General features: G+C 51.5%; 2 protein-coding genes across 3 annotated transcripts in view; both read left to right on the top strand.

Moving 5' to 3' along the window:
- The first annotated feature begins 99 nt into the window (after nucleotides 1–99).
- Nucleotides 100–4,098, top strand: NAIF1 (nuclear apoptosis inducing factor 1). The gene is made up of 3 exons (XM_064727992.1): nucleotides 100–759; nucleotides 1,583–2,032; nucleotides 2,597–4,098. The coding sequence occupies exons 1-3, from the start codon at nucleotides 249–251 to the stop codon at nucleotides 2,614–2,616; spliced, it is 981 nt and encodes a 326-aa protein (XP_064584062.1). The 5' UTR covers nucleotides 100–248; the 3' UTR covers nucleotides 2,617–4,098.
- Nucleotides 4,099–10,340: 6,242 nt separating this feature from the next.
- Nucleotides 10,341–13,235, top strand: part of EEIG1 (estrogen-induced osteoclastogenesis regulator 1) — a 36,482-nt gene continuing 33,587 nt past the window's right edge. The window contains exons 1-2 of one of the 2 annotated variants that reach the window (XM_064727490.1): nucleotides 10,341–10,512; nucleotides 11,893–12,524. In XM_064727490.1, coding sequence (XP_064583560.1) covers nucleotides 12,379–12,524 — 146 coding nt within the window. In that variant the 5' untranslated portion in view covers nucleotides 10,341–10,512; nucleotides 11,893–12,378. Of the gene's footprint in view, nucleotides 10,513–11,828; nucleotides 12,525–13,235 lie in introns of both variants that reach the window. The other variant, XM_064727491.1, reaches the window with a different exon arrangement.

The following is a 13,235-nucleotide window of genomic DNA, read 5'->3' as shown; positions in this document are numbered from 1 at the left end:
TTACGCCAGTGCCGCAGGGCGGGGGCCGTTGTGCGGGGCTGCCGGGCGAGCGCCGTACGCAATTTGCGTATCGTTGGCGGTGCCAAAGGGGGAGCGGGGGGGACCGACCCCTCGGGGCCCTGAGGGGCCTCGGGGCCCCCCTGTTGTCCCCGGCCCCGGGGGTGGGGGGGCCCTGCCGCCCCTCGGCCCTGCCCAGCGTCCCCCAGGCCCCCCAGGTGTGACCCCGTGCCCCGTCCCCGGTGCCCCCCATGGCCATGGCGTCGCCGCCGGCGCCCCCGGCCAAGAAGCGGAAGATGAACTTCTCGGAGCGGGAGGTGGAGATCATCGTGGAGGAGCTGGAGCGGGGAAAGCACCTCCTCGTCAACCACTTCAACGCGGGCGTGCCTCTGGCCGCCAAGGCCGCCGCCTGGCACGACATCCTGCGCCGCGTCAACGCCGTCGCCACCTGCCACCGCGAGCTGCCCGAGGTCAAGAAGAAGTGGTCCGACCTCAAGACGGAGGTGCGGCGCAAAGTGGCCCAAGTGCGGGCTGCCATGGAAGGGGGAGGCGACAGCCAGAACGGCGGCGGCAACGGGCCCGAGGGCGAGGAGCCGGCGGGCGCCGCGGCCGCCCCGGTGATCCTCACCCCCATGCAGCAGCGCATCTGCAACCTGCTGGGAGAGGCCACCATCATCAGCCTGCCGAGCGGCGAGTGCGGCGCGGGTGACGGGAGCGACATCCCCATCACCGCGTCGGCCACCACGGTCACCCTGACCCAGAGTGAGTGCTGCGCCCGCCCCAACGCTCTGGGCTGGACTGGAGGGTCACACAGAGCCCCTGACATCCCCTGCGAAGGGACCCCGAGCCTTGTGTGGGGACAGGACCACAGAATGGCTTCGGTTGGAAAGGACCTTAAAGAGCACCCGGTTCCAACCCCCTGCCATGGGCAGAGACACCTTCTGCTAGACCAGGTTGATGCATCCAGCCTGGCCTTGAACATTTCCAGGGACAGGCTGCCCACAAGTTCTTTGGGCAGAGAGAAACCCCAACAAAAATAAAACCCCACCTCTCGTAATGAAATGCTCCTCCCAGTCTGCCCTTGTGGTGTAGGGGAGTGGCCGCAAGAAAGCAGGTTCTGAAAGTCAGCTTTGACAGCTGGACTCAGCCTTAAAGGGCAAGGGAATCAAGGATCCTTTGCACCCTGGGAGATTCTTCAGTCCCTCTCTGGGGAAAAACATCTTCAGGACTGATTTTCCATTGGCAGTGCCCCAAAGAGCAGCTCTCCTAATGACAGGGGCCATTCGGGGTCTTTGCTGTTATGTCAGTCAGTTAATGCTGCTTGGAAAGATTGTTCTAAACTGGAGATTGAGAAATGATATTGTCTAGACAGATAAGGCATTCCCTATTTCTTTGGATTGTGCAGCCCAGAAGGAAGCTCGACTGAGGGTGGAGTAGACTTAAATAGGTCATTTTGTGCATTGCTGGCCATTGTATGTTATCTCACCGAACAGGCTGTATTCCTGTGATATTCACTGAATAGTCCTATAGATAAAAATCCTGTATCTCACCTACCCCTGACTCCCTTTCTGCCCTTTGTTCTCAGTTCCTGCAGAGACAGCCTACCACAGCCTGGAGGACGGCGTTGTGGAGTACTGCACCACGGAGGCCCCCGCCACGGTGACGGCCGAGGCGCCCCTGGAGATGATGGCCCACCAGCACGAGGTGTCTGCCAAGCCCCAGGAGCTGAAAAGCCGCATTGCCCTCAACTCAGCCAAGCTCCTGCAGGAGCAGCGAGTGACCAACCTGCACGTGAAGGAGATTGCCCAGCACCTGGAGCAGCAGAACGATTTGCTGCAGATGATTCGCCGCTCGCAGGAGGTGCAGGCGTGTGCGCAGGAGCGGCAGGCCCAGGCCATGGAGGGCACGCAGGCAGCTCTGAGCGCCCTCATCCAGGTCCTCCGCCCCATGATTAAGGACTTCCGTCGATTTTTGCAGAGCAATACACCCAGCCCATCGGTCACCACTGAGCCTGGCCAGACAGGGCAGCAAGATGGTATGATCCAGTGAAAGAAACAGTGATGGGAGGGGAGCTTTAGATTGATTGAATTAGGAAAAATTTCCTCCCTCAAAGGGTTGCCAAGCCCTGGCACAGGCTGCCCATGGCAGTGGTGGAGTCACCACTCCTGGAGAGATTTAGAAGATGTGTAGATGTGGCACTTGGGGACATGGGTTAGTGGTGGATGTGGCAGTGCTGGGGAAATGTCTGTTCCAACCTAAACAATTCTGTGATTCTGTGGGACATCTGCCATGCTAAAAACCTACCTATGCTGGCAGAGGACACTTGGGAGCATGGGGTGCTGTCTCTTCTCAGTGTGAATGGCTCCCTTAGAGTTTGAGTCTAAACAGGTTTCTCTGCCAATCTTGTGCTAATCTGCCCTTTCAGACTCTCATACAGAGCCATAGCAGGATGTGTAATAAACCAGCAACTTAACATGGATTGGTTTAGTTCCTCAAACAATAGATTTATTTTTTTAAAAAGTTATTTTTTAATTTCTGTTTGAAAATAAAATCTGTCCTAATTCTGACACCTCTATTTTCTCTCTCTCTCGATCTATAGGCTTTAAAACTGACTTCTAACGTGGAGAGTTCTGTCAGGACATCAGTGCTGCAGCTGCCAAGTGGTGGTGAACCCACAGTGCACACAGTGAATGCATTTCTGCCTCTTGCTGCAAGCATTTACTGGAAACGTGGTCCTGGATGTGGCAGAACCTTCCCTCTGCACTGAGAGCCCTGGATCCTGCTCCTGCAGTGTCACATCCTGCCCATGCAGACCAGCACCCAGCTTCTGTGCATTCTCACTCCCCTGAGGATCCCAGTGGGATTGAAACAGTGCATTCACCTCGTGTTTCATCATGAAATTTCTCTGTCAACTTGGGAGATGTGCTGAAAGTTTCATGTCTTGGGTACCAGAAGCTCTCCTGGGATATGTCTTGGCACAATGTCTTTATTTGTCACAGCCACCCAAGGGCCTGGATGAGTTTCCCTGGGATGGATGGAACGGTGAAACTCCATCTCTGCTTCATCTGCATTGTTTGTCAACTCCAGAATACCTTGATCCATCAAAGAGGACCTGGACTAAGGTCCTGGACTAAGCTGCAGCCACACAGGAATTCCCAGTGTCGAGGAGTTTGTCAGCCACTGATTTGAGTGAATTTTGGGGCATTACTTGGTTCTGCTGCTGGTGGTGTTTGTTCTGTACTGTTTGGGAGCTGGAAGCCAGTGCAGCCATTCCGTGTTTGTCTGCTGGCTGGCCTCATCCTGACAAACAGAGCTGAGCTTCTCCTCACTATCCTACAACGTTATACAGGGTGAAACAACATCACAGCCACTTCTGAGGCATTCTGTGGATCTTGGTCCTTAATGAGAAAGCCTCATTGCACAGGTTGGTCAACATGATTCTCACAGACTTGCAGTAACTTCATAAACTTTTAGACTAAAGGTCCACTGGTATCTGCATGGAAGAAAACTTAGGGAAAGAAAAGAAGGAAGTGGAAGTCTTCTCCTTCTGCCTTGCAAAGTGGCTTACATTTTACAGACTTGTTGCTTGCCAGGTTATTACTTTTGAAACTGAACTTTTCCCGAGCCGGTATTTACTTGCTGTTAAGTCTCCTTTAGGGCTGAGGAGGGAGTGAATTTGCACAATCAAATGAAACCTTTACACAGCCTTTAATGGGGAGATGCTGATGGGGGACCCCTGTTAGAGCAGTAGGTGACAAGGTCACTGCTGCAGTCCCTGGCCTTTACTCATCTCCTCCTTTCTACACATCTGATGGGGGAGAAAAGGACACCACAGTGGGAAGGGTTTGGTCCCTGGCAGACTCCCAAGCCCTTGGGACACCTCCAAGCTGAGTCAGGGTGGATCCTGCCTTTGTCTGGCATCTCACCACATGAGTAGCACTTGCCTGACTCTTCCTCTTAGACTTTGTGGAATCAAATCAATTGCTGAACTGAAATTTATTTTTAGAGTGAGAACTATGTCATATGTGTTGGTTTACCTCATTTGTGTAATGATCTCTCCTTTACAAATATGAATTTTAATAAAAAATACATTTTGGTAAACAGGTTGTTTCAGTTCATTGGTGTGTGCAGAAGTGAAAATGAGTTCCTGACAACAACTTTGCAACACAGAATCCTCACTGTGAAGGGACCAAGGAGAGCTGTGAACAATCACAAGTCACAGTAGCCTTTCCTCTTGTTTGTGAATCTTGTGGCCTTGTATTTACATAATTACAGTCTTTTACAAATAATATCTTTTCCAGGCTTACCTTGGAGCACGAGCTATTTCAGTGTCTGATGGAATACTGAAATACAGTAATACAGTAATCTCCCAACTGCTCAGAAGATGCCACAATAGCCTAAAATAATGGTAGAAATACCAGCCTTTGGCTTTAAATTGCAGTGTGCATTTTTTTCAGTGACTAAGCACTTCAGCTGTGTTGCTTTTCTAGAGGACTAAACGTGTTGCCATTGGAACCACACATTTTTCCTGTCTTTTCAGGATAAATGAGAGCTTAGTCAAGCCAGCAGCATGCAAGCATGTGTTCTGTGTAACAGATTTTTGTCTCATTAAAAAGATGTGGTAACATTTTAAATACAGGGTGAACTGTGCAATGAGGGGCTTGGTTGTTGCTCATGAAGCAGTCACCAAACTTGGGGGGGACAGAGAAAAGTGTCCCTTAATGTTAAAACCAGGATGAATAGGTGAACAGGACACTGAGAGGGCAAACAAGAACACAGGACATTCAACTGAACAACCAGCTGATGCCCAAACAGAACAAAAGCTAAGGAGGAATATTTATAGATGTTTATTTGTTCTCCTTTACTGTTCCTTTTGTACCTAGAGATTTGTATTCAACATCCAGACTGGGAAGGAGCCATGCAGAGCTGTTCTGCCACAGGGTGCCTTGGACACGGGGCTGAGCAGCATCTTCGTGCCTGCTGGGGAAGGGGAAGTTTGGCAGGGGGACTCAGTGGTGAGAAGAAAATATTTTTCCAAGCCACCGCTGCTCCCTCCGGAGCAAAGCTGCAGCCCGGCTTTCCAGGAGGTGGCACTGCGCGCCGGGATCCCGAGCTGTGGCACTGCACTGTCCCGGGAACCACCCCTGTGCTCCAGACCTTGTGGGATCCTGCTCGCACCCTCCACTGGCAAATATTTTCAGGGCTGAGAGCCTGGAGAGGAGGAAATTCAAAGGGCAGAGCACAGCAATGAGATATCCCTGGAAAAGTCATGATGCTTGGGGACTCGGAGCAGGTCCCTCTGCTTCCCAAAGACATGGCAGAGGACACTGGGATGTCTGCCTTTGGGATTAAAAAACACATCAAGTCCTTCATTATAAGCAAAGAGACAGGTATTAAGGTTTTTTAAACAAGATTTAAGGGGTTTTTAATGTTTTTTTTTTTACATGTGTCAGTTTCCCACCACTGCCATCACAGCATCGCAGTTCTGGGAGCAGATCCTCTCTGAGGGACAGAATGATTTGCCCCACACACTCACCCAAATCACCTCTACTTCCTCCAGCACGATTTTAAAGTTTTCAAGCCTGTTTTGGCAAAGCATCCTTCTGGGGATGGTTCGTGGGTTTTTTCCTGTTGTCACTGACAGGTTGTTGCCAGCAAGTATTGCCAGCAGAAGGGTGATCAGGTCAGTGTGAAAATTAAAGGATTTAATATTCTGTGTCTCATTTGAATGCACATGGTAAGAAACTCCATGAGATGGAGAAGCCCAGCTTCCAGCCCATGTTTTGGGTGGGGGAATGAAGTCGGTATCACCTGCACACGAGTCCCAGATGTGCAGGTGATTAACCCGAGGCAGAATCCCAGCCCAGCAGGGACAGTTTCTTTCCTCTGTCACCTGGGATCCCAAATTAGAGGTTGCTGGATCACAGGGTACCACAGACCTGCGGTTGTTTCTGATGTATTTGGGGTAACAGCAGCATTTGCAGGCAGTGGGGCAGACCAGGCCACAACCAGCAAGTCTCTTGTGAGCACAACACTGAAGGGATGGAAGCTGGGCTACAGACACAGGATAAGCTTGATAAACACAACAAGCCTTGAGGCAAAGCAGCTTCCAAGTCTGCAGATTTTGGAAGGGGTAAACAAGATCCAGTTCCACCCCCAGACCTCACAGAACGAAGCAGAGAGTTCTGCTGCACATTCCCAGGACACACTGAAGCAGACATGGAAACCAGTAAACAAAAAAAGCCAGGCAGCTGGATTTTCAGGTCTAACCACATTTTTGAGGAAAGGAATCCACTGACTCCAGATTCCTGGGCTCCCTTTTTTCAGTAACAGGATTCCCAGTGCTGGCAGGCCAGAAACCCACTGTGCAGGTGTGTCCTTTGCACATCCAACAGGAAACCCAGCCTGGCACAGAAAGTGAAACAGTTCCTGGCCTTTATGGTGATGAGTTCAGTCAAATATGGAACAAGTGAAAAACACAAGCAGGTCAAAGTGCAGCTCACAGCCTGTTATTAAACTGAGGAGATGCAAGTTTGGAATAACTCCACACCGTGGGATAATCCTGTGCAGTGGGGACAGGTACCCCTTGCCCTGACAGGGGAACTGGCAGCAGGCACTGCTGTGGTGTCTGCACCCCCTGCCCCATTTTGGGAGCTCCCCAGCCTGGACCTGCCCCAGTTCCAAGGGCAGCTCCCACCCACAGCTCCAAGAATGCATTTACAGCTTAAACTGACTGTGATAATCTCTTTTTTTTTTTTTTTTTTGGATGATGAGGCTGAAAGCTCATTAAGGCCATTACAGCAGAGGCGACAGGTGTAACAGAGAACCATTACTGTGTTTATGCTCTTACAGCAACGTGTGTAATTTAGTTTTAAAACTTTAATCATTTGGCTGCCAGGACAAATGAATTAGCGTGATGATGCTTTGCAGAGGAAGATGCTGATGATGTAGTTTGCAGGGCTTGTGCATCTGGGATTCCCTTGGGATAAGAGATAGGATTTGAAGGCTTACCAAATGCATTACAGGATCTACCTCACTTCACCTCAGTGAGTTTTGTCCCTCCTGCATTTATCTCACCTTGCTTCTCCACTGCTGCTTTATCTGTGTCCTCAGAGCAGAGAGGAGGCAAGACAAGGTGTGTCTGATATTCACCCTCAGAGCACAGCACTCCCAGCCCTGGCCAGCCGGGCACACCTCTCCAGGAGAGCAGAGGTGAGGCCCAGATTTAACTGCACAGCACAGACTGATAAAAATATCCCAGACTGATAAGACAGTGCCCTGAGCCAGCAAAAGTTGAGGAAGTGGTGGCAGCACTGGGGAGCGGCCTCAGGAAAGGCTTGGGGCAGGAAGAGCACAGGGCAGGGATGTGCCTGGGGCTCCTGGAGCAGAGGTGAGGTGGGCACAGCCATAGGGAAATCCATGGGATGTGAGTCTGGGATGAGCAGAATCCATGTGTATCAAAGCACCTTGGTCACACACACATGGCCCCATGGATTGCACCTGGAGCAGAAAATAATATAAAGCCAGAAGGATGGTGGATGGATGAAGATACACCCACATTCCCTCTGTGGGAGGCTCAGACCAACCCATCCCCTCTGTAAACAGGAGCACTGTCCCTTTAAACCATGTGAATTTCTCCAGAAACAATTATGCAGCATAAACACAGCAAAAGCAACAGGGTGAATTTTGAACTAATAAAGATTTAATCTCTCAGTCATGAGACTGGGTTTGTTAGGAAAATACACACATCCCTGAGACTGCAGCTCTGGTTGCTACACTACACACTGCTCAGCAGCTCGCTGGGCATGATTCCAAATCCATTTATTTTTAACATCAGTCACATTATTCAATTAATTATAAAAACACTGAGGTTTTCAAGAGATGTCTCTGATAAAACTGCAAAGTAAATATGTGTGAGAACAGCAAGGATTAAAGTGTCTGTAAACTTCAGCATTTGAGGCTGTTGCTATAAACAAGAGAAGCCCTCGAGAAGGTTATTTACCAGAGTGAATCATAGCAGATAGCAGAGTCTCCTCCCACACCACACACAGGGATCGTTTGTCCTTTACCTAGGGATGGAAGCAGAGCATCCACACGTCTGTCAGCATGTGCTGGGGCAGGAGAGGTGTGAGAACTGGGCTGGATTCTTCAGATGCCTCTGGCATTTCAGCAGCACAGCTTGTAAATATCAAATATTTAGCAGGCTCTTTCCTAATAGGCTGGAAACAGAAATCAAAAAATACCAGCCCATCTCCAGCAGTGCCTCAAAGCCTTGAAAACACCAGATAGGAATTGATGGAAGGATCCAAGTTTCACCTGTAACAGCAGCCTGCAAACCCTGCTGTTTCCTGGTAACTCTGGTATGTCCTGTAATGGTTTCACTGTGCCAATACAAAATGTTTTCCCAGTCCAAAGTCTGTGTAAGCTTAACCTGGTAAGCAAAAATCATAATGCATTTGACTTGATCCAATTTTTCACTTTTATCCAAGGACATTTCTGTGTACTTTTCCTAGCAGACTCTTTCTTTTTTCTTTTTTTTTTTTTTTCCCAAGGTTCACATTGTGGTGGAATTATTTGATAGCTCTGATATTGTCTGCATAGATGGCAGATTACAGGCAAGGAGTCTGGGCATCAAAGCCTGGCAGAGAGCAAGGACTCCCAGGCTTTCATCCAAGCTTTGCATATCAGCCTTGGGAACAGTCCCTCCCACATGAGCCTCAACTTCTCAGCCACAGAGGCTCTTGGGCAAACACCTAAATTTTAAATCTAGGCAAATCACGTTGATGATTGCAGCCTACTTCAGGACAAGGAGAGACATTTTGTTCTGCTTGCCCTTAAAGGATGGAATCCAGCCTAACCAGGGATGCCAGCCACAGCACTGGATGCAGCAGCAGCAGCACATAATGACAGGGAGCCATTTTGATGAAGGGATGGTTGCCACATCTCACTTGTGGAGGGTGAGATTCCAGCTCTGGGCCCTGCCTGGTGCTGCTCCCCAGGGCTCTGTGCTACCTGGGGCTCCCTCCAGCTCACAGCCAGGCCGTGGTGCCCTGAGGGGACAGCACGGCCACAGCGCTGGGCGGCCTGAGGAGCCGAGTGCCTGCAGCCCGAGGGACACGCTGAGAGAGGGATGTCACCCTGAGAGGAGCTGCTCGGGCACTGGGAGCAGCCAGGGGAGAGCTCCTGGCTGTCAGGAGCATGCAGAGACAATGTCGGTCACCAAACCACAGAATGGGTCCACAGTGGGTGATCTGGCCCCATCTTCCTGCTCAAGCAGGGTTGCCACAGACATATTTTATGAAAAATCCTTTTGCCAGGATCTTTTCTCCTGAGAAGATGAGAAGCTTCAGCTTCTCCATGTTTTGCTGCTTTGGAATGTGATTTGGAGAATTGTTTATCCAGCATGTGAAATTGTTTTTACTTGATGAACAATGACAGCCACCTGTGTCGAGGCTGGGACCAGTCACAAGATTTTATTACCATTCCTTTCAATCCTTCTGATGAAATCCTTTCTTCTATTATTTTAGTATAGTTTTAGTATATAATTTTCTTTTAATATATCATAAAATAATAAATCAGCCTTCTGAAACATGGAGTCAAGATTCTCATCTCTTCCACTTCAGGACCGTGTCCAGACATTTCTGGAATATCTCCAGTGAGGGAGACTCCACAACCTCACCGAGCCAGTGAGAAATCACTGCACAGAAAAGAAGTTCTTCCTTATGTTCAGGTAAAACTTCCTAGGCATCGCTTTCTGCCTATTGCCTGTTGTCCTTGTGGTTGGCACCACTGAGCTGAGCCAAGCTTCATCCTCTGGGCACTCCACTTTAGGTAATTATACACATTAATGAGGTCTCCTCTCAGTTATCTCTTCTCGAGGCTAAATAGGCCCACCTCCCTCAGCCTTTCCTCATAGCAGAGATGCTCCAGTTCCCCAGTCATCCTCACTGCCCTCCGCTGGACCCACTTCCAGAAGCCAGAGATGACTCTGCCATCATCTCGGCCGAGGCAGGGACACCCTAACCGCAGGTCTGTGCCAGCACAGGAGCTCCAAGACACCGTGTGGACCGGGAAACCCAGCGCCCCAACTCCCGCTGAGGGGACACCGAGGACCCCGCTTCCCGCCCACCCCCTCAGGCAGGGGGCGGGGCTTATCCAATCCGACAGCCCTTTCCTCCAATCCTCGCACTCTTTTCCCCGCCTCCTGCCGGAATAACCAATCACTGCCTCGCAGTGCTCAGCCCGCCTCCTTGCTGCTGTCCAATTGGGCGGCGCCGCTCGCGTTTTCTCGTCTCGGGGGAGGGCGGGTGTTACGTGCCGTCGGTATTCCAGAAGCGCGGGGGCGCCGCTCTCTCCGCGCGTTCCCCGCGCACCGCCTGCGCTATCGGCGTAGCGGCCGCAGTTGGCGTAGCGCGGGCAGAGGCGGCCGTGTCGGGGAGCGGCGGCCGCCGTGCGAGGAGCGGGCTGGAGGAGCGGGCAGGGCCGGGCGGGCACCGGGCCGGGACCGCGCCGCAGGTCAGTGGAGGGCGCTGGGAAGCGGGCTGAGACCTTCCGCAAGGCAGCCGGTGATGGGGGGCCGGGAGAGGGGTGAGATCGGGCTGCAGCTCAGTGCACGGACTGGGAGGGTGCTGAGCCCGGGCTGTAGCTCGGTGCTTGGGCTGGGGGACCGGAGCGGGGCTGCGGCGCCGGCACGGCTCGGTGCTTGGCCCCTGGGTCCGAGCTGCAGGGCAGTCGGGGGTTCGGAGGGCCGAGACGTGGGCTAAGATCTGGGCACGGCTCGGTGCCCGGCTCAGAGAGCTGGGACCGGAGCACAGCTTATTGCCGGGCTGGGACGGGGGCACGGCTCAGTGCCCGGCTCAGACAGAGAACTGGGACCTGGGCACGGCTCAGACAGAGAGCTTGGACCAGGGCATAGCTCAGTGCCCGGCTTGGACCGGAGCACAGCTCAGTGCACAGCTTGGACAGGGAGCTGGGACCGGGGCACAGCTCAGCGCCCGGCTGGGACAGGGAGCTGGCCCCTGAATACCATTCAGTGTGTGCCCCCGGAGTGCCAGGGGACAGGCTGTGACCTCACAGTAGCCAGAGCTGAGACCTGGCAGCAGCTTGGCACAGGTGCTGCTCGTGGTGTGGAGCATTGACCTGTCTGCCCTCTCTGCTCCGAGGTGCCCGGGCCCTGGCAGAGCCACGGGGCGGGAGAGGGTCTCTGGTCACCCACCCAGCCACGCAGGCAGCTCCCGGAGTCAGTGAGGATTGTTTACTGCCCGGTGTTCATAACCTTGTCCCTTTGAGATGTTAATCAGCTCCTGCCTCCCTGGTTTAGGTGTTTTGTAAATGTGTAACGAAATCGCTGTCTGCAGCCCCAGATCTGAACTGTGCAGCGCCGGTGAAGGCAGCGTTCCCGGTGGGCCTGGCCATTGGACAGCCAGATGACCTGATTCGGTTGTTATGCTGTGTAATCTGGAGCAGCCTGCTTGTTTTTTTCCCCCCTCTCTGCTGCTTTCTCCATTTATAAGATACAGGTGCTAACACTTAGGGCTGGTTGGAAATGCAGGAAAGAAACATATTTTGCATTTCTTGAGACGGCTTTTCCTTCCTCTTGTTAGTCTGCACATTAGAATGATCTTGCGCTGTAAACTGCTTCTAAATATGATGACTGAAAATAGAGCAAATTTTTATTAGCTGCTTTGCAAAACAGAAATTACAAGGGGGGATGACAACAGTGAAGCTTGCCCTAGGCAAAAAGGGGAAAGAGGATGTTGGGGCTGGGCTAATTGGGGCCATACCTCTTCAGACTGGAATGAGTCTGGACTGAATATTACCTATCCAAACAGGTTTTAGAGCAGGAGGAGGAGTCCGAGACTGGCTGGAACTAATTTACTCATTTCCCTCCCAAAGGCTGACCCAAAGACCTGTATCAAAGAGTTGCACAAGAGATAGAGACTGGAAGCTCTTTGAACGTGCTGCCCAAAGACTTAAGGCCTCTTCTGGGACTTGAGATGACTTCTCACAAGAGATGCTTTCAGGAGGGGCTGTGCTGAAGACAGAGCACTGCAGCCTCTAACTGGGACAGCTCCTGCTGGTCTGGAGCTGAGACCCAGCTTCCCTCCCTCCCTTTTCACTTGGAGATGTTGCAGAGATTTAATCTGACCTCTTCCTGCTCACCTGAAGCCTGCCGTGGCGATGATCCCACAGCCAGATCCGACCACCAAAGAGAAGAGAATCGTGAGTTTGAGGCTGGGCCCTCGTTGTAACTGAACTGGAATTCACCCCTGCTTGTGCTCCCACAACGACTTGCCCTTCCTCTGCTCGTCTGTTTGTGCTGTGAGCCACCTCTCCCTGATCTTGTTTGGAATTCCTGAGCTCTGCACGCTGAATTTGCCCATGGCTTTCTTGATGAAGAAGAAGAAATTCAAGTTTCAGACGACTTTTACTCTAGAAGAGCTGACTGCTGTCCCCTTTGTCAATGGGGTTCTGTTCTGCAAGATCAGGCTGCTAGATGGAGGAGACTTTGCTAGTTTATCTAGCAGGTAAGACCCTGCCTGCAGGCTTGCTGCCTGGCTGTGCTTCTTTCCCTGGTTATTCTTCCCTTGAGTGGTTTAGCATATGGCAGCCACTTGCTTACCCCTTGATGGGATTTTAATAGTTCTGTTGCAGGGCCCCACATGCCCTATCATTCTCCAGAGCAGGGGAAGTGCATAGCTGAGAGCTCTGAACCTGGGTGGTGTTGGCTGATTCGAGCTGGATTGAATTTTTCAGAGAGGAGGGGAGGGAGTGGGAGGTCACTCCTCTGCAAGGGGATTAAATCCTCTCCTCTCTCCCCCTCCTCCTTGCCCAAGTTCTCACACACAGTTTCAAACCCCGTTCTCTATTGCCTTCATGCCTTACTTGAAACTCAGCTCTGTAGGAAGCTATGTCTAAGCAAATCAGCCCTTCCCAGCTTTGCTCTCCCCTTTGATACTGAATTTCTCCTCTTGGTAAGGGTGGAAGTTGTTTTGCATTGTAAATTGCTGTGCAAGGGAAAACTGCTGCCTGCAGTCAGAGTTGTCAGTGTTAAAGACCCAGTTTATCTCCTTGAACTGATGCCATTGCATTTCCCACTTCAGAGCAGCAGTGTTTTCTATGTCATGTTGGAATCCTTCTGCTACACACATTATAAGGTTCCTCTATTGGCATTTCTCTGCCTCCTTCAGGCAGGTCTGTCCCTACTCTTGTTACTAATTGCTAATAAAAACTTGCTT

The sequence above is a fragment of the Zonotrichia leucophrys genome, chromosome 17 (assembly GCF_028769735.1).
Source record: "Zonotrichia leucophrys gambelii isolate GWCS_2022_RI chromosome 17, RI_Zleu_2.0, whole genome shotgun sequence".
NCBI classification, from domain to species: Eukaryota; Metazoa; Chordata; class Aves; order Passeriformes; family Passerellidae; genus Zonotrichia; species Zonotrichia leucophrys.
Note: the sequence above shows the minus strand (reverse complement) of the source record. Positions and strands in the feature narration are given on the sequence as shown.

Coding starts and splice junctions, on each gene's coding strand:
- NAIF1 (XM_064727992.1), top strand. CDS start 249: ATGGCCATGGCGTCGCCGCCGGCGCCCCCGGCCAAGAAGCGGAAGATG. Junction 760..1,582: donor CACGGTCACCCTGACCCAGA/GTGAGTGCTGCG, acceptor CTTTGTTCTCAG/TTCCTGCAGAGACAGCCTAC. Junction 2,033..2,596: donor CCAGACAGGGCAGCAAGATG/GTATGATCCAGT, acceptor CTCGATCTATAG/GCTTTAAAACTGACTTCTAA.